The sequence below is a fragment of the Poecilia reticulata genome, chromosome 16 (assembly GCF_904066995.2).
Source record: "Poecilia reticulata chromosome 16, P_reticulata-male-v2, whole genome shotgun sequence".
In the NCBI taxonomy this organism is placed as follows: domain Eukaryota; kingdom Metazoa; phylum Chordata; class Actinopteri; order Cyprinodontiformes; family Poeciliidae; genus Poecilia; species Poecilia reticulata.
The window spans coordinates 14,880,831-14,908,613 of NC_088845.1; the positions used below are offsets into that span (position 1 = coordinate 14,880,831).

Consider the following 27,783-nt stretch of genomic DNA (forward strand, 5'->3'; position numbering starts at 1 on the left):
TAAAAGTTTTGATGCATTTAGCAAGAACAAGTTAAAGTCTTATTTCTCAGTTCATGTTTTTTTTTTGCTGGTGCAATTGTTCAGTATATGATTAAAATGTTTTAAACGTTTTCAAAACACACAACTTAGTCCTCTGCAAATGTTGTTCAGACATAAATTTCTTACTCATTATACAAATCTAATTGTTTTTGACCCACTAATAATGATTTGTAGACAGATTACAAAATCCATTGTACTTTTTTACTTCTGTTTGTGACAAAAAACAAAAAATCAACAAGAAAACAATTCAAAATGGATGTTTTGACTGAATTCGGATGTGGTTCACAAATAAGTCCGTATTAGTGAACCACACGCATGCTGCTGTGTCATCCTCGCTGTATTTAAGTCTGTCTATCAATCAACATGTTTGTGTGTGATTTCTCTTGACCCTGCAGCAGCCGTCTGTCAGTCAGAGAGGAATTAATCAGGCCAATTCCTCCCATGCTGGGATGTAGGTGAGTGACGAGAGCAGCAGGAGCTGAGGGCCAACAATTGGATCCTGTTTTAAGGGATTTGGAAACCGCAAATCAAATAGTAAAAAAAAAAAACTATGTTCGTCAGAGCTGAAGATTTGATTAGGTCCTTGTGTCTAACAGAAAGGAATAGACGGCGGAGGGGGTGAGGTAACAGGTAACAGGGAGTGGCTTTTTAATGGGAACAATAACAAAGGAGGAGGAGGAGAAGAAAAAAGAAGGGAGCGACAATGAAGGAGAGGCAGAATGAGCTGAGCCCTCCTCTGGAGTAAATCTCTCTCAATCTGATCAGCAGGAGAGGAGAAGAACTATCTAACGAGTGTGGACACACCAACCCTCAGGTAAGCACTCTGGGCTTTAATAATGAAGCATTTACTTCTCTACAACTAGAAAAATTAAGGCGGAGGATACCAGAAGGTTATTCTTTGATTATTTACATTTTATTAATACATTAACATTTATTAAAGATGTAACAAAATAAGCTCGTTTACATATTTAATCAATCTGAACAATATTTATGCTTAAAGATCTATTCAAAAATATAAATCAGTTGAATATACTTTTGTTGTTCTTGATGTCGTTTGATGTGTTTTTTTTACAAAAGCAGATATATTACCATATGAAAAGCTTGATAAAAAAAAAACACAAGAGGATCCAATCACTACGAGTCAGAACTGAACAAAATGCTACACAAAAACTGTTTTTGGTTCATTTAGTTGATTGAGTTTTGATTCATTTTGAGTTTATGACTTTAAAATTTTGTTAAAAGTTTAATGAATTCAGTATTGGAGATTAATTTGAATGAAGAGAGCCAAAAACTGTAATAAGCAACATATTTTAGTAGGAATGTGTTGAAATAAACCCTGAAGTTTAAGCAAACAATCTCTGAGAAACCTGGTATTAAAGCTAACCTGAAGAGAACACTTTAGTGTTGTTTTGTTATTATTTATCAAAATCCAAACCCAATTCTGCATGTTTGAATGGTGTAATACTAATATTATTTTAAACTGAATTAGTCCTAAAAGTGTCTCTACCATTTTAAAAACTCAACAAGTGAGAAGATTAAACCTTGAAACTGCAAAAAAAAAAGGTTTTTAACTCCATCTTAAGTTTTTCAAATAAGCAGTCTTGATTAAAGGAGCAACTATTAAAGAGCTGGCCTTTAATTACATATCTCAGGGAACTTGTCAGTTTCTAACTTGAGACTAATCGCTCCGCTTTACCATCCACCCTGACCATATGTTGCTGGGATGATGCACGACCCTGCAGCCTGCGTCGGATTAACACCGACCCGCACACACCAACACACCAAGGAGTGTACAAGCCCACTTATCTCTGACTAAGATAGCAGAGCAACTGTCTGTAATTAGGTTAATTGGGGGAACCTGTGGGTGATAATAAACTTAGGTCTGAATGATGGAGATTGGGCGTGACACGATTTTGTGCCCCGACCATCTGTCTCCCTCTAAAGCCCTGCTAATCTCCAGGGGAAGCAGGAGAAGAACCAAAAAGATCCATTCGAAGCTTCAAACTACTTTTGCAACAAGCTGAAGATTGATCTGGTTTGTTTCTGCTTTGTTTTATGATTGATAAATCATAAGCCAAGCATGAAGTTTGAGCACAAATAGACTGAGAGCAACAGGTGGTCAGCGAGGTTTAGCGGCGCCTTCTCAGCTGTGCCATTTCAAAATGCCGACACTGTATAATGAAAGACGTCATGCAGGGAGGTCAGCTGCCTTTGTGGAAACACGCCGGGCATCGAAACCCTTTGAGCCTGTTTCCATTTCGTCACGTTGTAACATCAGTGAATTTCACCGGGATTTTATCTGATCGCTTTTATAGTTTCACAATTTCTACAAAGTGTCAATTGCATTGGTGTACCCTCTTAACTGTGATACCCCTAAATAAAATTCAATGCAACCAATCATCTATTGTGTAAATAGAGTTCATCTCAGTTCTGGAGTCCATTCAATCATTTAAAAGTGAACGTTGTAGGTCAGTAACGCCTTGTAAGTAAGTGTTCAGAAAACACTTTGAAAATGAATATCTGAGCTTGTAGGTCCGTCAATGTTTAGCCTAAACAAAGATGCTGAAATCCTGGCGTTGTTATGATTATCCCCAACACACCATTCAAAAACATTAAGACATTAGAAGATGTTTTATGTAGATGCTTTTCATAAACATTTTCATGTTGTTTATTCTTTGAGTATAGACAGGGCTGGCCCAGGTCTTTTTGGGGCCTTCGGCAGATTCTTATTTGCACCCCCCTTACTGGAGTAGCAAACTAAAAAAAATATAATACTTGGATTTTGAGATGCGAAGTGGTATTTACGTGTGCTATATTATTTTGATTATCTGAAAGTAACATCAGACAATAAACACTAAATTTACAGTAAAAAAAGTTAACAAGAATATCTTGCATTTCCGAACAGTGGCAGCAGCCAACAACAGAAAGAGATTAACTTACTATTTGTGGACCAACTATGAAAAATAATACAGAAATTATTCCACATTTCATAGTATTTAGTTTGTATCATTAAATATATTATTTAATCATAAATAACATATTATTTGCTCTTGAGGCCCCCCTATTGGTGTGGAGGATCTAAGCAGCAGTTTAACTCACATATGCTTTGGGCCGGCTCTGAGAATATTGTAACTGTAACTGTTGAGCTGCAAAGAAAATTAACTTTCTCCATCAAATGAGACTGAGCCTAAGCCAACTTCTGAAGAAAATTTCTAAATCATGCGTCATCTTTATTTATATCAACAGCTCTGCACTACTTTGTGTTGTATTACATAAAGTCCACCAATTGATAAGTTAAAGTTTGTGGTTTTGATAAGAGAAAATGAGAAAATGTGAAAAGCTCGATCGGTAAAAAACTTTGACATTAGCAATGACAAGCTATTTGATTCTTGACGTTACATTAATCTACTAAATGTAGAAGTTTGGGATGTTCCATGAGGGTATTTTCTCATCCTTTAAGGCTTCTAAAGAGTTAAAATGTTCCAGCTAAATGTTCGAGTCGGGATGTCTGACCTTTAACATGATCTAATCCTCCTCTGGAAGGACTTCCTAGTTCTTGGAACAGCCAAGGTTATTCGCCAGACGCTGGCCGAGTCCAAAGACGTCACATCCTGAAGAAGGTTTAGTTTAAAGTCTGACAGCGGAACAGCCAGCAGCTAAAAGAAGATTTTTTTCCAATGCCTTTTCACCTGTGTGGGCAAAGACAAAGAGAGTCCTGTAATGAAATAATAAGACTTAATTTATTTTTGTGTGAGTTTCCATAGGCTTAAAGACTTTCATTGAACAGTAGCTATGCCAGTATCCAAATAACAATGCTTGCCTAATGTTAATCAGCCAAGTTTATCTGTGTAGCACATTTAACCAACAACAGTTCATGAAAACATAAAAAACATCATAAGCACATCGTATAGCCAACAGTTGTAAAGATCAGTAACAAGCATCACATTTTATTGATTAAAATAATCAAATATGTGGTTAATTTTCCAAGAACTATGATTCAGTAGCAACTCTAAACAGGTGGGTTTTTAGCTTACATTTAAAGAAACTCAGTGTTTCAGCTGTTTTGCAGTCTTCTGGAAGTTTGTTCCAAATTTGCAGAAGCTGAATGCTCCACGTGTTGTTCTGGGGATGCAGACCAGAACCAGAAAGCCTGAGTGGTCTGGAATGTTTATACGACGACAACAACAAATATTTATTGAGGTGCTAAGCCGTCCAGTGAACAACAGTATTTCAGAGTCTACAGCAAGTGTTCTCACCCTGGAAATGTTCTTCAGGCGACAGAAGGCTGACTTTGTAATTGTCTTTATGTGACTGAAGGTTCATGTCTAATATTTTGTTTTACAGGTGTGTCTAACTGCTTCATGATTAAAAGTCTTCCAGAAGATTCTTCTTCATCTTTTTCTATCTTTTATCTTTCCATCGGAACATCTTTTCTTCCACCAACATCTCATATTGTGAAGTGAAGCCACGTTTTATGGTTTTTTAGATGGAGATTATGAGGAGCGCCATGTTCCTTCTTCCCCTGGTTCTTTCTCTATTTCACCCCACATCTGCCACATCAGGCCCAGACTTCAACTACGGAGCCCACCCGCGCTTCGTCTGCACCCCAATCCCTGCGGACGCAGACCCTTCCTGCTTCCACACAGCAGGCACGGGCGCCGGGTCGACGGGGCCTGGAGGATCAAACCATCAGAACGTCCCTCCCAGCGGCTGGTGGGGGGCCAGTGACGAGGCTAAAGCCACCATCCTCCACCTGAGGGAGAGCCTTGTGCAGCAGAAGGAGATCATCCTGGACCAGAGGGAGACCATCAGAGAGCTGACGGCCAAGCTGACCCTGTGTGAGGGCGCTGGGCGAGGCCCGTCGCTTCACGACGAGCACCACGGCTCTGTGTCATACTCGCATCACAAGGGACTGTCCGTTCACCACACATCGTACACCGACAACAGTCACTATGGCAACGACAGACTCATCCCAGACTCACAGCACCACCACTCCTCAGTCCAACGATCCGAAGGAGGGTACGGCGGCGGCCACAACCACGGGAAGGACAAACACGGGACGGCAGGGGACAGCACATCAACGATGGAGCAGCTGGAGAGGATGCTGCACGCGCTGAAAGAGAGACTAAGCAGCCTGCAGGTGAGCAGCTGGAGGAAGGGAAAAGTTCACTTTGGATAAAACTGCAGAAAGACTCTGCTGCTGCCACAACCAGGGTGATGTTTTCAGGGTGACGTGTAGAATTAGCTTTTTGTTGGAAGTAGGACAAATAGCTCAGTTTCGAACTTGTCTGTCCAGAGCATCTTGGATTGTGGAAAACTAAAAGTAGGAGTACTTATTTATTTTCCGTCTCCAGAATAAAACCCAGATTTGCGGAAGTCCATGTTATATACATTCTTAAAAGGTTTTTAATACTTAAAGTGGACATATTGTGCAAAATTAATGTTTCCATTTGGGTCTCGGCTGTTTCTAAAAACAGCCAAAATGCTTAAAAAACCACTCAGTCATTTTTGGAAATAAAGTAATGTTTTCTTGTTGTCTGTAAAACAAGCAGTTTCAAAACCGTCCTGATTATTAAGTCACATTCAATGAGCACTGTACCTCACCTAGCAACCCCAGTCAAGCCCAGATCATTACCCTAGCAAACCAAGTGGAGCTCCAGCATGTTTGGGCAGCTGGTTTTACCACTGTACAATGGCTGCTGGAAAAAAAAGTGTTTTGTTGCTGACTTGCCATCCAGAAACCACTTGCTGCTTTCTTGTTGGTTGTGCAGGAGACTCCACTTCTGCTTTTCAAAGATGTATGGTTTATACTTTCACATCTGTTTGCAGCCATTTTTTTTTAATTGCATGAATGTAAACGCTGAGTTTACAGCAGCAGCTTGTTTGGATTTAAACAAACTCAGACTTGATGTCTCTGAAAGAACATCCAAATAGGTACAATTGACTAGACTGAATCTCATTATCTAAGTATGGTTTTGTACAAAATATGTAATGAACTTGTTTTGCATAGCCCAGAGATAGACCAATGCTAACTTGTTCAAGGAAGAACAATAGGTCACGTTGGACAAAATGCGGAAGAAATTGGTATAAACTCTTATGCAAGAAACTGTAGAGGAGTGATGAGAAAAGGACGGGGATGGAGAGAGGATGCGATGTCCCCCTGTGGATTGAGACGCATTAACTCTGCTGTCACGAGGCTATTTGTTGAAGTCCCAGATCACTGCATCCTCTGAGCACTTAAGACAAAAGAACAATGAATTACTTAATCTCACAAAGCCATTCACTCGTTGGCAGGAGAGTCCGTCTGATGTCCATCAGTGGCCGCCTGACATCAACAAATGGCTCAAAGTTGCTACTCCACAAGGAGACAGGGTCGGTTTGCTCAAATGGCGGATGTATTAAATATGCATTTATGGCGCTGGTCTTCATAGACAAATGTCAACATCTGTGGGAGTGGGTGTGTGGAAGATCAGCTGCAATTATAGTGATCTCCCTTGACAGACAGTAATCAGGGCAAGCACCAGGACAAAGCCTGGATTACCTGAGAGGAGGAGCAGGAAGATAAAGGATATAAACGGGACAGAGCAGCTGCATCTCAGAAGACAAGATGATTAGTATGTGTTGACGCTATGTCAACAAGGCTCACCAACACCTGTTCATGTGCTACTTTAGGCCAGAGGTGTCAAATTCATTTTTATTTTGGGCCATGTCATGATCATGAATATTCCGGAAGGGCTGTTAGCAAACAGTTAGCAAACTGTTACAATATTTAGAAAGAGCTGTCTCTGCATTCGATAAGCACTTCTTAAAATGTAATAATATTCAACATCTTTTCAAACTGATTTTTTGCTAACAAAATCACTTATTTTGTGGAGCTAATTTAGAAATATTTGCAAGAAATTTTGTGATATTTGCATTCACATATGACTTTTTGTTACTTGCTGTATCAATTGCAAATTATGACTTGATATCAAGTAAGGCTGAGGCAGCAGTGAAGAAGTAAGAAAGTTAGCAGTCACATAAACACAATGCTTTGCAAAACATTTGTGGAACATTTTCAATAAACCCTCAATTATGCATTAGCACAAAAAAGTGGAGGGATTTTGCATGGATTTCGTCAATTGCGGAATTGTGAAAAACTGGAACTGATTGATCTAATTTTGCTGATTGCAGATAAAAACTGCTTTGATTTGATTAATGGCGTAATAGTTAAGCACACGTTATCTTGACGGTTCTATTGTTGCGTCAATCTGTAGTTCAGAGGGCCACGTAGAAAGCAATGGAAGGCCGGATTTGGCCCGCTAGAGTTTGACACATGTGCTTTAGGCTAATTTGCACCAGTGTGTGTTGTAATGTTTGCTGTTTTTTTATCTTCCTCAGAAGAGGAACAGCACCAGCACATACTCCAGCTCTCTGAAGGAGCTGCTGCAGAGGAAGATCAGCACCCTGGAGGAGCAGCTGCACCACCACACCGCCGCCCTGGGCAGCAGCGCCGACCAACACCACGATGACGACTCCGGCCACAGAGATGACGGAGACCACCACGACGACAACCACAAGCACGACCACGACGACGACCACGACGACGAACACCACGACGTCCACGACGACACAGGAGACCACACGGACCATCATGACGACAGCCACAGCGAAGACCACCATGACGGAGATCACGACGATCATGATGAAGATCAGGATAGTGATAGTGAGGAGGATGAAGATGAAGATGAGGATGACGAGGAGGAGGAGGAAGACGAAGAAGAGGAGGAGGAAGAGGATGATCACAGGAGCAATGAAACGGAGGATCACAGTTACCTCCCACACACTGGGTACAGAACTGGTTTCCACTCTAATAAACTGGAAACGATGCTCAACCAGCTGCACCTGACAGGTAAAGTTCACTTGATGCTCTGCTGATTCCCAGTTTAGATAAAAACTCTTTAGATGCAAAAAAACCCCAACATTTTATCTACTAATTTTTTGTCTAATTTCTAGTGCAAATATCTTAGAACACTTGACAAAAGACAATACTCACATAAGTAACTTTTCAGCAAGCGATAGGAGACTGTTTTAAGTCAATAATTAATCATACTGCTAGTTCTACTGGCAGATTATTTCGCTTCTAACATGGGAAAAATAGCTTATAAGCGAAATAATCTGCCAGTACAACTAGCACATTTTTAAATCAATATAATTAATACATTAAAAAATGTCAAAAAACAATGAATTCAATTCCTTTTTTAAACAAGAAAATACATATTTTATTGCCTAACATGCAGCAGCATAGCATTCCTCTAGTGAATGCTTGATCATTTGTAGCAAAGGAAGAATGTGCTCAACTCTAGTTGGATATAATTTGAATATTTTCACCGTCCTAAAAGAGCTGCCTAAGCCATTTTTGCCAAACGCAATTTTGTCAAAATAAAAAAATGTCCCCTTTTTATTGCTGAAAGATGATTTAGGCAAAAAAAAAAAAATCACTTTTGGCTAAAAATGACATAGGTGAGTATTTTGGAAAGGTGACCATTTTCAAGCTCCTAAATAAATCTAGTATGTTCCTCGTAGCAGAACAGTTAAAACTTTAAAAACAACTTAAATTTTCCTCCACAGCTTCCAACAAGAAACATTCCAAGAACCTGGACGCCTTCCAGATCAGCTTCCCAATGAGGACCAACTACATGTACGGACGGATGAAGAGGACTCTGCTGCAGGAGATCTTCGCTCTGACCTTGTGCCTCTGGATGAAGGCAGGCGTGGGACCCGGACTGGGGACTCCTTTCTCCTACTCTGCACCCGGACAGGCCAATGAGCTGGTGCTCATCGAGTGGGGGAACAACCCCATCGAGCTGCTGATCGATGACAAGGTGAGGAAGTGCAACAAAAAAGACACTCAAGTTGGTACATTATTAGCTTGTTATGGTTCTGAGATAAATACTAACACATTCCTTACAACACAGTTTGTGTGGCTGGGTGGCTCAGCTGGTAGAGCACGCAACATGTGCAGAGACTGTAATCATCGACGCGACCGTTCACTTTATTTTATTTTTTAAAATGCCAGAATCTGCATAGGTTTATGTTTCCTCTGTCTGATGACATTTTTCTAAAATATTAAATCAAATTTTGTGATCTGTTACTCTACTTGAGTTGCCTTTTGACCAAATACGTTTTTACTCTCACTTGAGCAAAAAAATGTTGAGCTAGTGCCACTCTTAGTTTGGTAGTTAAATTATCACGACTTGTTTCTATAAATGATGTTCTTGAATTTAACTATCATGTGACAACATGGCATCACCATCACACTTTTAAAAGAAAATGTTCTTGTCTGATCCACAGGCTGTGACGCTGCCCTTATCTCTGAGTGACGGAAAGTGGCACCATGTTTGTGTGACGTGGACAACAAGGGACGGACAGTGGGAGGCCTACCAGGATGGTGTGCAGCGGGGCTCTGGGACCAACCTCTCTCCCTGGCACTCCATCAAACCTGGAGGGGTCTTCATCCTGGGGCAGGAGCAGGTAAAAACGAAAAATATTTTTTGCTTTTGTGAGAACTTACAAAATTATTTGTGCATCCTTTTTTTCCCCCCTCATGAGCCAATGAGAAAAATCCCCCCTAAAGCTGGAGTAGTTTTTTCAATAAAAGTATGCAATTTTTAGAAAAAGTGTTATTACATAGTTGTCATGACGTCATGACAGCGTAGTAGTAGTGAAATACTAAAACTAAAAAAATCAAGCTCCTCTGCCTTCTCCCAGTGGTATCTAGAAACAGACAACTGAAGCCAGGAGGAGGTTCTTAGCGCTGTCAATCTCCCTGTGTTTGGTGCTGCTCATTCCTCCTCTCTCTAGCTGTGCTACTCTGCAGCTAGCACAGCCTGCCATGAATGCTAAGTCTAGTTAGCGTAGCCACGGATGACGGCGGATAAACGGTTTTCCTGGTAAGTTGTTAAAGTTGATTGACAGCGATAAAACCCGCCTCCTGGTTCTGATTGGTTGTTTGAGGTGGAGGAGCTCGATCGTTTCACAGATTATCCGTCTCATAGCAAACTGCCACAACATGGCGACAGTTTGAATATATATATATATATATATATATATATATATATATATATATATATATATATTGCAGCATTAAAGGTCAAAAGGTGACATTTTTACCCCCCCTATCGTACTTCAGGACACTCTTGGAGGCCGTTTTGATGCCACTCAGTCGTACGTGGGAGAGATGTCAGACCTCCACATGTGGTCGCACGCCCTTAGCGCCGCTGACATCTACAGCCTGGCCTCCTGCGGCAGCCACCTACGCGGTGACGTCATCGACTGGTCCGAGTCGGAGGTGGAGCTTCACGGCGGCGTTGCTAGGTACCCGTTCGACCCCTGCCACTGAAGGAAGGTTTACCCGCTCAAGAAGAAGAACGTCGAGAAATCATGAGATTTTGGACTTCAAGTTTTCAGACTGTTTGCCTTCCTTTAAACTATTTCTCAAATGACGCAAAAAGGAGGATGAAGTTGTAGCCTGATGACCGTATTTACAGAGAATGTGTTTGATGTTCTCTCTGTCTCTCTTTTAAAAAATAAATTAGTGTTTTATTATAAACAGACAAGTGCTGACTGTGACATATTGTCATAATGTGAATAAGATTTAATGAGTACAGTTCCGTGCTGATGTGAGCAGGACCTTAAAGGGTTCGGCTGTAGATTAGTTTAATGAAATTCATAGACATGTTTTCATACTTTGGATTCTCTTTTTTAAGGTTTCCATGAAACATACAGCTAATTTACCAAAGAAACCGTAGAACTCAAGTATGTTTTTCTTTTTTTAAGTTATTTAAATTTACATGTAAAGATAGAAGACTGCGGAGAGTTTAGTCTTATGCACTCTGGTTTGACTGCCTGTTTTTTGTTTTTTTAACATTTTAAAAATCTTCATTCTGTCGTTTTTCCTCAACTTTTTTGTCCTCACAATGCAAGGTTGTTCACAGAACAAACCCTTAATACTCATCACTTTTGTTTGGTTGAACAGTGAGTAACTTCTAACTTGTGTGTGTTGAGATTGTTGCAATGTGGCTTCTGAATTTGTCATTTTGGCCTTGATTGTATATTTATTATTGTAAAATATGTTATACATTGAAGCTATTAGAAAATGTTTAAACTCGGTGTGATTGTGTTTTTGTTGAAATGTAATAAAATTACAAAAATTAAGCATTTTGTTCTCGTTCAAGGTGCTTTCACCGAACACGCATTTCAGGGTTTTACGTCAATGCAGATAAATCAATTTCAACATTGCAGTCCTGTACAAAATTAAACACAAAGATTAAAAATATAACAAATGTATACATAACCACTGCTTAATTTTCAGAACGTTTTCTTTCTCTTTAAACAAGAGTGTGTTCTCCTGAAAGACCAAAACGTTGAAATAGTAGCCATGGTCAAGAGGAAACACTCTGGTGTAAGGATTTATTTACATTACCAAACTTCAAAAACATATTTTTTAAATCTTTAAATACCACTAATTTCATCCTAGACAAGTGTGACATCAAGAACGTGGCATAATTCCCCCCCATTTTCATGTCAACTTCAGATCTATTAGACTGACTTCACAACAGTCACACTCAGGCTCACTGTATTTATTCAAACATTCAAAAAAATAAAAGAGAAAATTAAGTTGATTAACATCAGTCCTGCAACTTCTGCACCTTTACAAATAAATTAAATAGAATAAACCTAAACTATAGAGAAAAGGTCTCCAATAGTGTTGACATAACAGCTAAACAACTAAAATGCCCATTAAGTTAAAAACATATACAATAAAACATGGTAAAGTTTCACATGAAACTGTATAATTAAATTTGTCTAAAATATGTTAAAATAGTACTTGTAGGGAAAATGCAACAAATCACAGCAACCGAAAAAAGGGGCCGAGCCCGTCAGTTACTGATTGCTATGGTAACCACCGACTGACAGCAACCGTAACCATAAGTCAGGAGACAATAACTGACTAAACAAAACGGAGTTGAATAAATAAACCAATTTTGACAAATAAAATACAATCCTGCTACAATCACAAAAGATGAAAGTACTTTGAAAAAGACTTAACTTTGAGACAAGTTTAAAAATAATTTAAATATCAAGCACTAAAGTTGTACCCTAAAGAGTGAGGTGGTGCAACAGGCCCCATTAAAAAAAGAGACAAGACACAACAAATCGTTTTTACTTTTACTTACTTTTTTATTTTTACACAGTATTTTACTGGCACCAATGTATCGTGGTTTTCCTTTTGCTACATGTACAGATGATGCATCCATCTTTACCTCCAAGTAAACAAAAATAAATAAATACAAAACAAACATTTTCTGAATGTAGTGGCTCTGCAGAGAGAAGCTTGACAGTATTCATTTTTTGTTTTTACCTGGAAACAGTTTCCATTTTTTGGCAACTTTGAATGTTAAAAATCATAAGGACGGACAGTCCTGGTGATGGACATAAAAATTAAAATGAAGCCAGAAAATTGGGACTTATGGCTTCATTTCAACACGTCTGTCAGCGAATCAAGTTCAAACAAAGTGGAAATTAAAAAAATTATTATAAGATTCCATCATGAAACCAGTTGGAGAGAAACTGTTTCTGCTGGTTGGACGAGAATGGACATACATTTCTCAGCATATTGCAGTGTGTGCGATTACCAGCAGAGGGCGCCATATTGAATTAGAGTACGGTAGGTCAGTAACAGCATTTTTCCTCAAAATGCTAAACTTGATAAAGTGCTGCATACAATAGTTTAATTTCCCCCAGAATCAAAAATACAAATACACTAAAGTAGGTCAAATCCATGACAGGAGACAAATCTAAACTTTTAATATGAGTGTTTTAAATCAATGGTTTATTAGTGTTCATCATTTAGCTGTCTTTTTATTTCAAACATAACATTAACATTTCAGCTCAAACAGCTTCCCCAGACTTTAAAGGGCATATGTCATCATATTGTTTTTATATACATTAATGTATTTTAAACAAATTATTGTTTTTATAGCAAAGTAGCATATTTAAATGTACTCTTAAAAAGCACATTCTTTGCAGAATTTCTTAAAAAGATTATTGATAACATGTCAATGAGATCTGTCATGTCAAATGAACAATTGCTGGGCACAAATCATGAACCGTTTTATTGAAGGGAAACTTTTTAAAGGGAATTTTCTTAGTGCCTTCCAAGCAATATGTTATATTGGAGGTAGCAATAAAAACAATATGCAGAAAATATGGCTGAACTCTGTTTAAAAATTTTTTTTAAATACAATCTTGGTTTTAAGCGAAGGAACAACTACAACATGGAGGAAGATGACAGAGACTGCGTCTATTTGTGAGCATAAAGATTAACATATGTTTTTGCTTTTTTTTTTTGCTGCAAAACATCGGTTGATATCCACAGTAAGAGTTAAATCAACATTTCCTCCCTGGGAACAACACATCTGGATGGTTAGCAACTACACATTATTCAGGTGGATGCGAAAACGTATATCTCTCTGTGGGGTGCTGGTTTGTTTGGTTTTCAGGTTCCCACACTCAACATTTCTCAACCTCTGAAGATAAATCACCATTAATAAATATTCACTTTATGAACTCAAATTCAAGTGGAAGACGTTGCTATCACGACTTATGCCTTGATGAATTGGTTTAGCTCCCGAAATGTAATTTACATGTTTTTTTTTTTCCATTTCTGAATTTCAGTCATAAAATGTAAACGAACATATTTGAATTTTATCAAAATGATGACATATGCCCTTTAAGTTCGACACTGGTTAGCAGAGTGTGGGAATCAAACTCTGTTTGTGCTTTACAGAGTTTGAATCCCTCAAGAAGAAGAAGAAAAAAAAAGTCAAACATATAATCTCATATTTTCTAAAGGTAAGCGGGATCACTCACTTGATGCACAAACCAACTTCAGTATTAAATGCTATCTTTCCATGTCACCAGGAAACACAAACACTTTCCAAATCAGTGCACTAACTTGGTCAACCATGCATCAGCACCTATGACTGATCCTTCCGTTCATCGACATGCAGTAAAACAGTAGCTCGTACAAAAAAAAAATCTGATTTTAACAAAAGATAAAGAATAAATTAAATTAAATCTATGTGTTTCGTAAACAAATATGCTAACGTCTATTTACAAAAAGTGTACAATGAAAAGAGCTGCCTTTGTGACTTCACAAAACCCATGTTGGTGGACAGAGTTAATTCAACAGATGTTGAATTGTTGTAGTGCTGCACAAAAAAAGAAAACTTGTGTTTCATGCCGTTACGTTAATTCTGAAAAGACACAATGAGAGCGGCTCTGTACAGATAAAGATTCAACAAGCCTCCAGACAAACGATACTCTACTCTGCTATTGCTCAAACATGTTGAGAAACATGCTAAAGTTCATACTGTATGCTGCGTTTCCACTATGAAATCCAGTGAAAATATACATTAATAACATTTAGCTGGCTAGAATTCAGTATTTAAGTTTGGATGTGAACTTTATGCCATTTGGAGTATTAAATTAGTTTGCAAATTCACAGCTCTAACAGAATAAAAATCTATTGTTAGTACTTCACATTTTGTCTTGGCTATGCACAATCAACAAAGGGAGTATCTTATTAAGGTGGCACTGATGATAATAAAATAGGACTTCATGAAACTGCAGCTTCTTGCAACCCTGAATAAAACTGTATTCACACCAACGTGGAAAAATCTTGATTTTTGACTTCTTGATTCACGCCAATTCTCAGCCCAGATGGAAAACCTTTTAAACACAGGAACTGCTGGACATCGTTCTCAAAAATTAAAGCAATCTGAAAAAACAAAACAATTACATTAAAGTGATTTGATGTGTATAAAATGCCAACAGACTCCAGCCACTGTGCAAAAGAAAGATAATTTCTAGTGTGAACACAGTCTTAAAGATCCTGTTTAAGTGGGAGTGATGGTGAGAAGACGGCAAAAGTTTTGTTTGTGCTCTGGGATTATTGTATTAAGTTGAGTGCAACAGCGGTACTGTGAACGGCAGCCTCAGCAGGTAAGCCATTCGCTCTGTTTGCAGCTTTTTCAAAGAGTCTGGGGGTCGGGACAGCATGGGGTCCTTGCAAGTGGAAGAGGAGGCGTTTTCAGGAAGAATGAGGAGGAAGAAGAAAGGTTAAAGAGAGGAGAGAGCAGCAGAGATGATGTGAGAGGAAGAGGAACATAGACGTAACCTAGGGCTGCTCCTCTTTCTTCTTCAGTGATATACGTTTCTTCCTGGCAGCAAGCATTTCATAGAACGGATCCACACTGACCGCAGATCTATAAAACAACAAGAAAAATAGGTCAGAAACAAATCTCCATCTTAGTACATGAAAATGTAGACGAGATTGAATTTTCTCAGCTGTAATTCAGATATTCTGTGAGAGAAAAACAAGAAATGTTTGTACACTTTCAAGCACTTTTCAAGAATTTTCAAGGCAAGTTTTCAAATTTCTCCTGGATCACACTTTGGAGATTAAATGAACTAAAGAAGACAGTTTCAATTCACTATTATATGATATTATTTATTACTGTTGATATGTTGTATTCTACATTTTACAACAGGGGCAATGTACTAAAATATAACAAAATGTTATACTTTGAAATGTTTCTCTCACACAAGGAAGGAAACCAAAAAGGCTTGATCCAAGTTTAAAAGACCAAATGTATGTAAACTTCTAGTTACAAAATACATTTCTAAAAAATGTTTGTCAAATAGAAATAATTTTGGTCATTTTAAGTGACAAAACAAGAGAAGTTTAGTCTGATTTATCTTCATAACAGTGAGAAAAAAATGTCTGTGTATTAATATACGTATCTGGGTTCAACTGTAAAAAATGTTTTCTAAATTTAAGCTTTTAATCAAGCGTTAGATTCCACTTTATTACAAAAACGTATAAAGCACTTTCCAAACTGAAAACAACCAACTGAAATTCAAGCATTTTCAACACTAAATTGTAAAGATAAGAAAATTATTTTAATAATAAGGAAATAAAATCGCATTGAAATACATGGACATTCACAAAGCACTGCATCTGTCATCTTTTTCTTACTTGATGCTGTGGATCCACTCGTCCTTCTCCTCCGGTGTGGGTGCAGAGATGCGGTACACCATGTGGTTTCCTTCCACCACCCTCCCATCAGCCTCCGTCTTACACGCCTTGATGAGCTGCCCACGGTTGTTGGGGATGTACAGCTCAAAGCAGTTCTGTTTAAAAAAAAGAGAAAGACTTTGTGACACTGGAGAAATTACAAAAACAATCTAACAAGATATATCAGTGAGGAAAAGAAGGCAACTCACAGGCTTTCTTGGGTCCTCTACTTCACGGATGCTAAGATTTTCCAAGGGAATAATACCTCGTGGTTCCTTATCCTGTTGGGGAAAATTCATTTAGCATCATTTTCAGTCACAAAGCATGTGCAGCAGATGCATAACTGGAGCTTTTACAGAGAAACGTTGTGCAGTGATGATCAGTTTCTCATTGGCGATACATTTCTATTCCACTTATCCTTGATAACACTGGCAAATGAATCCATCAAAAGTACAAGAAAGCATTATGATGCTACATGAGCATGCTGCTAGCATGTGCTTGTTCTAAATGAAAATGATCACTTTCTTCTTTGATTTCCAATTTTGACTTCGACTTCCTGCTAAAGAGCCCCCTGGTGGTTGAAGAAAAATCCACAGAAAAGCTGCACCAGGCTACAAGCCGCATGGTTCAAAGTATAGGAAAAAAGGAGCAGCTTATAGTCCAAAAGTATGGTAATTATTTAATCCTGCAGCGATGGCTGACATTGGTGACAAATACTGAGACTTACTGTGGTGTATTCAAAGTAATAAAGACAGTTGTCTGTGAGGATGAACCATCGGCGTTTCCAAGTTTTCACTCTTCCTCCTGCAAGATCAAAAATAAATAAGGTATTTAAAGAAAGCAGGGAGTTTATTTTTAAATAAGCACTGCTCTACAGTATCTACGTTCTACCTACTAATTAAGCTTCAAATTTCTTGTTTCTACGTTTTATTAAACACTGTTTCAGTACATACCTCCTGAGAAAACAAGCAGCAGCAGTAGAGCATGGAAATGGCAGGAAAGAAGCAGAGACACAGAGAAAAAGAGGAATTAGGGGGAGACAAAAGGAAACAGGGAAGGAGACCGTATTAGTGACACGGACCAGAGGCCCCCGTGATGCGAAAGGACAAAATCCAGACAGAGAGTGAGTCTGTGCTTCACCATCACATGCTATGGTAATGTTTTAATACCACAGCGGCGTTTGGAGGCCAGGAGGCAACAAACCTCAGAGACAGGAAGACAGACTCAACGTAGCACAAAGCCTTAGAGGTGATCAGAGAACAGTACAGAGCATGTTTTCTTCAGATCTCTGTAACACGAACCGCAACCATCAGTAACAGATTAACACAGTATCGGCGTTAAAGATCTAGACAAATCGTGTTTATTGCATTTTCTGCATAAAATCATTTTTAGATAAAGTTTTAGAAAACGGCTACAAAAACATACGCAATTATACAACCATACATTCTTGAAAAGCGAAAGTGGAGCCTCCTGCGCAACCAACAAGAATGCAGCAACTAAACACTAGTCTTTTCCAGCAGCCATTGTACACAGGTAAAACCAGCTGACCAAACGTGCTGGAGCTCAGCTTGGGTTGCTAGGTAATGGGGCTAGTCTCAGCTCAGGTTGCTAGGTAACGGGGCAGTGTCAGCTGATTCTGATTTAACAATAGGAAAGTTTCTGAAACAGATAATTTTCCAGACACCAATAAACATGAACTTATTTCCAAAAACCATGTGGGTGTTTTTCTTTTAAGTGCTTGGGCTGGTTTTTTTTTAGAAGCAGTTAAGACCCAAATGGAAGTATAAAGATGCTTAAAATATGAATTTTGTACATTAGAAACTCTTTCAAGGCAAGGTAAAGCAGGAACGGCCTCACTGGGAAAACTCTCACCAAGCTTAAGCAGCCAGCCCTCTCTGTCTGGGTTGAAGAACGTGTGCGTCAGGTCGTTGCCATCGTCCTCCGGGATCTTGAACGGTTCATTTTTAATGCTTTCATACAGATTCTGTAACACAACAAACCAGGAAAGATGAGATCGCTGCACACCAACTCCTAAACTACCAACACAACCGATCAGGTTGACCGTACTCTGAGCAGCTCCTCCGGCAGGTCTCCCCCGTCATTGATCCCGCGGTTCATCGAGATGAAACGGTCCAGTCCGGGTTTGTCTCTCACATTCGGGTTATGGAGGCTCGTGTTCAGCATAATTATGGCAAACGAAAGCACGTAACACGTGTCTGTGGACAGCGGAGAAAACAATAACTGACAGGAAATGAGTAGGAAGGAACCCATCAATACTTTATTACAACCCAGGCGCTCTCCAAGGAGCACTTAACTTTACATCAAACCACACAGTTTACTCCTTCCCATCAAACATCACTTACAGAAACATTTTATTAATGACACGCAGAGAATCTAAATCTAATCTAAATGAATGCTTTGTTCTTCAATACTGAATATTTTAAAACGTATACTGAATTATTACTTTCAACTACAATTTAGAATCATATTTAGTGGCAAAAGTCACATTAATGGTTCCTAAAAAGATAGAAAAAGACTGTCCAATACTTAAACAGCTAATACCAGCATGCTATAGTCCTTGGGTTACTTTACAAAGTGCAAAATGGCAAAAGCAATAATATTCAGAGCAATAAGTGCATTTAGTACATTAAAAGTGCTACTGAATTCAAACAAGTCAATATTTTAAATACTTTAAATACAGTCTGCTAAAAAATGTTTATGCCGTACACCGAGTTTCTTATTTTATCTAACACCAACTTTAAGTTTATCTCAATACTCGTATGTGAAGTAAAATTAATTCCTTGATTCTTATTAATATCAGACTGGTAAAACATTGTGACTGGTAAATATCTGGATAATTTAATCAGTGTCCTCTCATCCTCCACATGTGCGTCTACAAATGCATATCAAAAACAATGAAACAATAGCGGTGACATCAAATTAAATACATTTATTTTATCTGCAATCGTGAATAACTTCTTAACTTCTGATTCAAACTAACGCAATAGGATCATGTTATGCATTTTGGTTTTAAATCCGAGTGAAAACACTAACTATGGTGCTTTTCCTCAAGTTGATCATTCTGTAAAAATCTGGTCCAGACTAATGCCTCATCTTTACAAACTAAAAATGCAAACAATGAACGTAGTCTAGTCTGGACCTTTAAAGATAATCTCATTACCCTGAAAGTCAAACCAGGTCAAGTCATTTGATCGCTGCTTGATTTGATTAGAACTTGAGCAGCATCTACACTCGACTGAAGGCAAAGCACCAAGATAACCTGTGAAACGTGAAGAATCTACTTAAAACCAAAGTCATGCATCTTTAACACAAAGGATTGATTTTCTACCACAGAGTGGAAGGCTAGAGACAGTCTGCAACTCCCTGGTAGACATTCTTGTAAAAGCCGTCGACAGACAATCATGACAAGAAACATCTCACAGTTGACCTTCTAAATAATTACTTGTTTCCATATTGGGTACAGAAAATTAAGTTTCTAGTATAAGAAATCCGTTACACTTTAACACCAGCACATGTAAGACTTCTGTTGATACTGAAATAAAAGGAGACCTATTAATCTTCCTTGAACAGTTTAGGATACGTATATGAGCTACAAAACTTGTTCATTACCTTTTTTGCATAATGAGATTTTAGTCTGGTCAGTTATGAGCTCCTTCCAGAATGAGATGTTTTATGTTGTCTTGTCACTTTAAATCCTAATAAGCTGCTGCTGGCCACGCCCCCAAACTCAATGTTTACACTCAGATGTAAAAACGGCTGCAAACAGATGTGCAATTATAAATCCGTACGTCATTGAGAAGCAGAAGTGGAGCCTCCTGCACAACCATCAAGAATGCAGCAAGTTGTTTCTGGAATGTAATTCAACAACTAAACACTAAAAACCAGCTGACCAAACATGCTGGACCTCAGCATGGGTTGCATGGTAACGGTGCAGTGTCTATATATTGGGAGACTTAGAAACAGCTCCTTTTCCAGACACAAAAAAACATTTATTGCCAAAAACTGGCTGGGTGTTCTTTTTAAATGCTAGGTTGTTTTTAGAAGCAGTAGAAATCCTAATGGAAGTATAAAAATTTGAATTTTACTTAATAGGTCCTTTTTAGCCTACCTGCAATCTTAACAGACTTGGTCAATTGGACACTGCAAGCTTTTTACCCCCTGCGCGATCTGGTGGAGTCGTACTGACAAACCAGAGTTTTTTGTTTGTGTGGTTTTGGGAATCGATGGCAGGTTGCACATTTATTTGACTCATGGATGTTACTTTGTTTAGCTGTACAGTATTTAATAAAATTGTAAATATTCTCTTGCAGTACAGTCTATTATTCTTAGTCCTGTTGTATTCATTTATCATTTTTGTGTGACTTGTAATTTTTCTGTCACCTTGCTGCTGGTACACCTGAATTTCCCCAATGAGGGAAAATAAAGGTTATTTCTATTCAATTCTATTCATGCAACTCAAAGAAAACATCTGCATGACTGTATCAACATGTATTTAAACCGCAGAGCCTGCCAAACTACTTTTGCTTTACACAAAGGAAGACTGAAAGAATGTACCTCATCTCATAACAATTCAAGGAAGCAATGAAAACACAAACTGCTCTTATTGAAAGGTCCTGGGTATAAATACAAAGGCCTCTGTGGGTTAACATATTAGCAAATCATTACTGGTAAGGGAGGTAGAGTGTGAGGGCAGCATATTTGGAAAATGACTTTCACTTTGTTTGAACAAACAGGATTTTACAGAACTGGAAATGGTCCAAAAACGACACTCAAGACAGATTTCACAGCCACAAATGGTTGTGTCTTTTATAACCTGTGCTTTGGAAGACACCAGGGTTGCAGTGGCAGTATCTCTGAGCAAAGGCCTCCATCATTCTGTCAATCTTCTGCGCTTCGCCTGGCAAACGGAAACTCCACAGGAACTGTCTGCAGAAAACAGGACAGGGTTTAGATCCAGCCTAAAAGATCAGGTTCTGCAATCAAAGCAGGCTTCTGTTCTGTTGCATAAAGTTCCCTCAACCCAACCAGACACAAAGAAGGGATTTTCCATTACTGAGTATTTCTGCTCCCTGAATAATGACTGCATATAACTCAATGTGTTTCAGTAGTAAGCCAAGAAGAGGATGAAGTTTACCTAAGGGCCTGCACCAGGTTAAGGTCGGTGAACTCATGGAGGTCAACAAAAGCTTGAAGCACTTTGATGTTGAAGTCGTCTCTGCAAAAAGAAGTCAATTATATTTACAAATCGTCAGGACAACAAAACAGGAAAAGTGTGAGGTTTTTTTTACACGTCATGCACCTTTCTCCCAGGTAATCCCCTATAGCGGTCTTGTTGAGGCCTTCTCCCTTGTACAAGAACTGTGCAATGTCCTCTGCTGTGTGTCTGAGCAGCTCGTTTTCCACCAGGAACAAGATCCCCTGCAGAAAGAGTCGCTGAGTAAAAACTGCATGTGACAAAAACAGCTGCAAAAGTCCAACAAGGCATTCACCTTTTTTGGGTCCATATTGAATTTCTTCCGTCCCATAGCCACGTGTCTACTTTTCTGTAGAGTTTTGCTGAAGAAAGCATAAAAATGGTAAGAATCAGAACATTTTACAGCATAAAAATGTGATGCTTTTCTTAAAACACTTTGCATACACCGTCAAACCACATGAATTATAATTAGATGGTGGACTTTCTGTTGATTTAAACACAAAAATGAATCTACCTGCCCTCTGTACTGGTCTCCAGTCCCTCTACCTCTAAAATTGCCTCTCGTAATTCCTCCCTGAGCCTCTGGATCTCCTGTAAGAGGACACCCTTCCTCCTGCGGATGTCCTCCAGCTCGGAGCGCTCCTCTGGGCTCAGATCTACCGGGACTGCAGAGGAAGAGAAGAAGAATGATTGCATTGCAGCGCATTTCACAAATAGTCAAATAGTCTGACACTAACTCTATACAAAACACCAACATATGTGGAAAATTTCTTTGCGGACTTGAATGAGCTTCTATCTCTCATATGTATTGATTACGATTGTTTGATAATTGTCGGTGATTTCAACATTCATGTTGACAACCCCCAAGACCGAGGGGCTAAAAAAGCTCTGTAATATATTAGAGAGTTTTGGTTTAACACAACATGTCAAACAAGCAACACACACTCAGTAAGTGTGTTATCAGTAAGGGTGTGAATATTTCCAATGTCTCTGTAACTGATGTCGCCCTGTCGGATCATTTTGCTGTTTTCTTTGACAGTTCTTTATCCGTTAACCCACTTGGACAAACAGCTACTATCACAAAACGTACTTTCACAGAAAACACAGCAGAAACATTTAATCAAATCTACTCTTCTTCCTCACTCTTAAGTTATAGTGACATAGATAAGTTGGTGGATGATTTTCAGTGCAAACTTTCAGATATCATTGATTACATTGCCCCCACTAAAGTGAAGGTTGTGACTGGTAGGAAGAAATCTCCATGGAGAAATGCACAAGTAGTTCAATCTGCAAAACAACTCTGCCGTAGGGCCGAACGGAAATGGCGTAAAGGTCAACTGCACGTTTATTATGACATCTACAAGGAAAGACTACGTAACTATCACACAACACTAAAACATGCCAGAGAGGCTTTCTTTGCAGATGTCATAAACAAAAACATTAACAATGCTCGAGCTTTATTTGCCACTGTTGACAGGCTCACAAATCCTCCAATGACGTTGCCACCTGAACTTCAATCTATTGCCGCCTGCAACAAGTTTTCTAGTTTCTTTTCAGAGAAAATTCAAAAGATCAGAGGATTAATCTGCACATCCACTCCAAAGACAGTACCAATGCTGTGCCCAAACAAAACAAATGCAGGAAAAATGACCCAATTTCTACTACTAAATTATAAAACCCTAGAAGAAATTATAAGTCAATTAAGCTCCAGTTCCTGCTGTCTGGATGTCCTACCCACACATTTCTTTAAGAAAGTCCTGCCTGTTGTTGCTAATGATCTGATCCAAATAGTAAACTTATCGCTCTCTTCAGGTGTTTTCCCCCAGGCTTTGAAAACAGCAGTTATCAAACCACTTATAAAAAAGAACAATCTAGACAAATCCCTACTGCAGAATTACAGGCCGATCTCCAACCTCCCATTCATCAGCAAAATTATTGAAAAAGCTGTTTTTAAACAATTAAATAACTTCCTAACAATAACAAACTGCTTTGACTCCTTCCAGTCTGGTTTTCGTGCTCACCACAGCACGGAGACAGCCCTTGTAAAAGTGTTCAATGACATCCATATAAATACAGACTGTGGGAGAACCACAGTGCTGGTTCTGTTGGACCTCAGTGCAGCTTTCGACACTGTTGACCACGACATTTTACTGAATCGACTGGAGAGTTGGGTCGGACTCTCCGGTCCAGTGCTCCACTGGTTTGAATCTTACATAAAGAACAGGGATTTCTTTGTTTCAATCGGAAACTTCTCATCAGAGAGGTCAAAGGTCACATGTGGGGTACCCCAAGGTTCAATCCTAGGACCCCTTCTTTTCAATATTTATATGCTCCCACTGGCAAAGATTATAACAGGACATAGGATTAGCTACCACAATTATGCGGATGATACACAGCTCTACATCACGATGTCACCAGGTGACTCTGAACCCATCCAATCACTTAGAACAGATCAATGTGTGGATGTGCCAAAACTTTCTCCAGCTGAACAGAAACAAAACTGAAGTAATTATCTTTGGTCCTAAAGAGGAACGAACTAGAATCAATGCACAGCTTCAGTTATTACAACTAAAAACCAGCGATCAGGCCCGAAACCTGGGAGTAGTGATGGACTCTGACCTGAACCTTCAGAGCCACATTAAGACAGTCACAAAGTCGGCCTTCTATCACCTGAAGAACATCTCTAGGATTAGAGGACTTATGTCTCAGCACGATCTAGAGAAACTCATCCATGCGTTTATCTTTAGCCGCATTGATTACTGCAACAGCGTCTTCACAGGTCTGACTAATAAATCAATCAAACAGCTGCAGCTGATCCAGAATGCTGCTGCTCGGGTTCTCACTAAAACCAGGAAGATAGAGCACATAACACCAGTTTTAAAGTCCCTACACTGGCTCCCTGTAGCTCAGAGAATAGACTTTAAAATACTGATGTTAGTTTATAAATCACTGAACGGTTTAGCACCACAATACCTTAAAGATCTGTTATTGCTGTACCAACCGTCTAGACCCCTCAGATCTTCTGGTTCTGGTTCTGCTCTGCATCCCCAGAACCAGAACCAGACGAGGAGAAGCAGCATTCAGCTTCTATGCACCACAGATCTGGAACAAACTTCCAGAAAACTGTAAAACAGCTGAAACACTGGGTGCCTTTAAATCTCAACTTAAAACCCACCTGTTTAGAGTTGCTTATGGCTAAATTAGGGTTAGAGTGCGGGTTTTGATGTCTTCCATGTTTTTATGTCTTTAATGTTTTTAATTTCTTCTTCTTTCTTTTCGACGTTTTAATGATGTAATGTTTTTTGTTTATTTTATTTTTTTTTTAATTTTGTTTTTTTATTTTTTTTAATCTCTCTTTCTCACTGATTATTTCTGTTTTTATTTTAATTATGTAAAGCACTTTGAAATGCCTTGCTGCTGAAATGTGCTATACAAATAAAATTTGATCGATTGATTGATTGATAGTTAATGGGACTAAAATAATCTAGGTCAAAAGCAATCTATTCTGGCAAATAGATGGCAAAAATACAGAAACGAGGTGCATTGTTAGTCAATCTCCATTATCGTACAGAATCAAGAATGGACAACATTGAAGGAAGGAATAAAATATTTATTAATCATATATGAAACAGTAACTGAAAATCAGAAAGAATCCAATAACTGTGCCAATGAAATGTCATTAAATTAATAATCCATTGTCCTAATACAGCTCAAAGGAAATTAGTGATTAATCAAAACAGCTACATCACTGAATAAAAAACACAAATATCTCAAAATTGTCTGCAATACCAGGAAATTAGCTTTCTTATAGTTTTGTAGTGTCAAAGCATGTAGATTTAAGTACACTGTTTTTTAATACCCTGGTGTCATTTACCTTCTGTTTCTAAATAAAAGTGAGTACAGTTTGGTGAGACCAACCTGTCTAAGAAAATAAATCTGAACAATATTTTCTGCAACCAGAGTTAATGAACAAATAAGTCTTTGTTCACCTGCAGACACAGACTTTCACTGAAATTGCTTTAATTTGTCTAGAACTGGATTCTGTCAGCTACTGTAAAAGAAGGCATGAGGTTTTAGAGTATTCTTCTTCTTACCATTTATTTGACATTATGAAGTCCAACGTTTATTTTTTTCCCAAAAGAGGCTTTTCAGAACTGAATACCAGGAACTGAAACAATTCCAACTCAAACTCCTACCATATCAAGTCAAACTAACGTCTGATGCTGTGCAATTAATCACTTTTGTATTTTATTTTCAGATCAAACTGATCAGGAGAAACATTTACAGCAGACTTGCTCTAAAATGTTTTAGAGAGCATTGAAAGGCGTGACGTTATCCTGAGCCATCTGTAGCCATCTTGGTTTAGGCTACTGGAAGACAAACTGATCAGTTTTCTTCGCTTTGCTGCTTTCTTTTTCTACTGCTCTCCAATTTGCAATATTTTGACTTTTTCTCTCCACAGAAGCTACACCTGGTCTGATGCAGCTTGGTTGTGAAACCTTCCTGGCGGAAGACATCAGCTGATTTAATCCTGCAGCATTCTCCTTTTCCTGTTACCTTTTTGCTTTTCATCAACACTTAAAGCACTTCAACATCAGTTCTCCTGTATGTTTTATGCGTCTCTGCTCTGGCTAATCAAACAAAAACAAAACAGACGGCCGCTTGTCCTGATCCCGGTTCTGTTGAAGGTTTCTTCTCGTTAAAGGGAAGTTTTTCCTCTCCACTGTCGCTACATGTTCATCCAGAAGAAATGAACGCTGCAAGCCAATAACTAGATAGTCTGATTTGAATAATAACCTGAACTAAATGCATTGTTTGATAACTGGAATGAATGAATAATTGAGCTGAATTTATTAATTTTTTTTATTGCTTGAGATTACAATTCGTTATAGAATTGATGCTATAAGAATAAAATTAGTTTTAGTTTTTTTTTTTTGTAATTTATGTTAAATAAATGCAGTGTGTTTGGAAGTGTATCACATGAATCTCATACATGAAACATATTTTAATATTAACAAAATAACTAATTATGATACCCACCCCAATAATCAGGTAGTATTAATATTACTTTTAAAAAGCTGCATAAAAGTAAATAGTCTTGATAAAGTTGACAAGACAATTCTTAATAACCAAGTTGGACGAAACTTTACTTCTATTATGCGTTTGTTTCTACATGTAGAGTGATGTATTTAATGTTGAACATCCTAATGCACAATACAGTAAAAAAATAAATTTAAATAAATTAAAAAGACACAGGTGAATCAAATCCTGCCTGAGAAGCAGCAGCAAACAAAAGCACCAACAAGTTGAGCTGGAAAAACAATTTACAAAATGCTTAAAATGTTGTAAACTAATCAGTTTCGCCAAAAACGACAACAAAAGAATGCAAAAACTAGAATTATTGGCGCTCAAAGCAACAAATTGTTACAAGACGATTTATTTTAAACCACAAAACAATGAGCTGCCACGCCCACAGTCTCCCCTGTTAAAAAATAGAAAAAGCTGTACAATTAATTTAAACCAGCTGCAGTGTGCTTTCTAGGAAACGATTCCCTTTTAGGATAGACCAGCTGTAACTCAAAGGCTGGTGGCGATGCTAAACATCCACCGACATTAGCTGTAAAGTTCGCTCTGGGCAGCCATCGATACAATCAATATTTCATTAGCAAAGGTAGCATTACTGTTGCAATTTTATTCTGAATATGCACTGTAGTAAAAGCGTTGTCGGAGAAAGACAGTCATCTTGCAAATATGCTTCGGGATGAAGAGTTTCGTCAACCTGCGTGAATGATTAAATAAGCAACAAGCTACACCTGACTAGCCGCGGTTAGCCACCGGAACCACAGGCAAACAGCGACTTCATAAGAATACTTACTGTAGTCCAGGTCATCCATTTTTGGTGCTTTATTTTTAGGCATAAATAGCTCAGAGTCGACTGTCATTAAATGTCAGAAAATTGGGGATATATCGCGAAATATATCCTCAAAACTAGAGACAGAAAAAAAACAGAGAAACCCCCCCCACCGGTGTCGAAATGTTGGGCCGTAGACAAAGAAGGTGGCGACACGGGAAGAGGCGTCTGAGTGTACACCAGTCTACTTCCGGTCAGTTCATTTTCAAAATAAAACCAGAGTTCATCTTTTAATACTAGGAAAGAGCGGAGGGTGAAGGCAGATATGCCGCATTATTGCTGGTTTTGGAAATTACATTACATTTAAACAAATAATGACCCATAAAGATCTACATTATTTATTTTCGACTAATTTCATAGTTTAGCGAAAAAATAGGCTATTGTCAAATATGAAAATGGACTCGAGCAAACAAGTGTGCATGAACGTCTGAATTTGGCCTGTTCAACAGCACATCATTAGACGAACAATTTATTTCAGACACTAAGCTGAAATAA

At 38.4% G+C, this 27,783-nt stretch overlaps 2 protein-coding genes across 2 annotated transcripts; one reads left to right on the forward strand and one right to left on the reverse strand.

The window, feature by feature from the left end:
- Positions 1 to 706: 706 nt before the first annotated feature.
- Positions 707 to 11,235, forward strand: LOC103478091 (neuronal pentraxin-2). Its single transcript, XM_008431586.3, has 6 exons — positions 707 to 853; positions 4,384 to 5,179; positions 7,420 to 7,930; positions 8,650 to 8,903; positions 9,373 to 9,552; positions 10,211 to 11,235. Exons 2-6 carry the CDS (start codon positions 4,526 to 4,528, stop codon positions 10,418 to 10,420), a joined length of 1,809 nt encoding a protein of 602 aa, XP_008429808.2. The 5' UTR covers positions 707 to 853; positions 4,384 to 4,525; the 3' UTR covers positions 10,421 to 11,235.
- A 1,002-nt stretch (positions 11,236 to 12,237) lies between these two features.
- On the reverse strand, positions 12,238 to 27,451 carry cyth2 (cytohesin 2). The gene is made up of 12 exons (XM_008431590.3): positions 27,253 to 27,451; positions 21,892 to 22,042; positions 21,673 to 21,739; positions 21,483 to 21,601; positions 21,318 to 21,398; positions 20,997 to 21,109; positions 18,230 to 18,378; positions 18,035 to 18,146; positions 16,890 to 16,966; positions 16,372 to 16,443; positions 16,124 to 16,278; positions 12,238 to 15,350 (listed from the first exon to the last, which is right to left on the reverse strand). Exons 1-12 carry the CDS (start codon positions 27,317 to 27,319, stop codon positions 15,263 to 15,265), a joined length of 1,251 nt encoding a protein of 416 aa, XP_008429812.1. The 5' UTR covers positions 27,320 to 27,451; the 3' UTR covers positions 12,238 to 15,262.
- Positions 27,452 to 27,783: the final 332 nt, after the last annotated feature.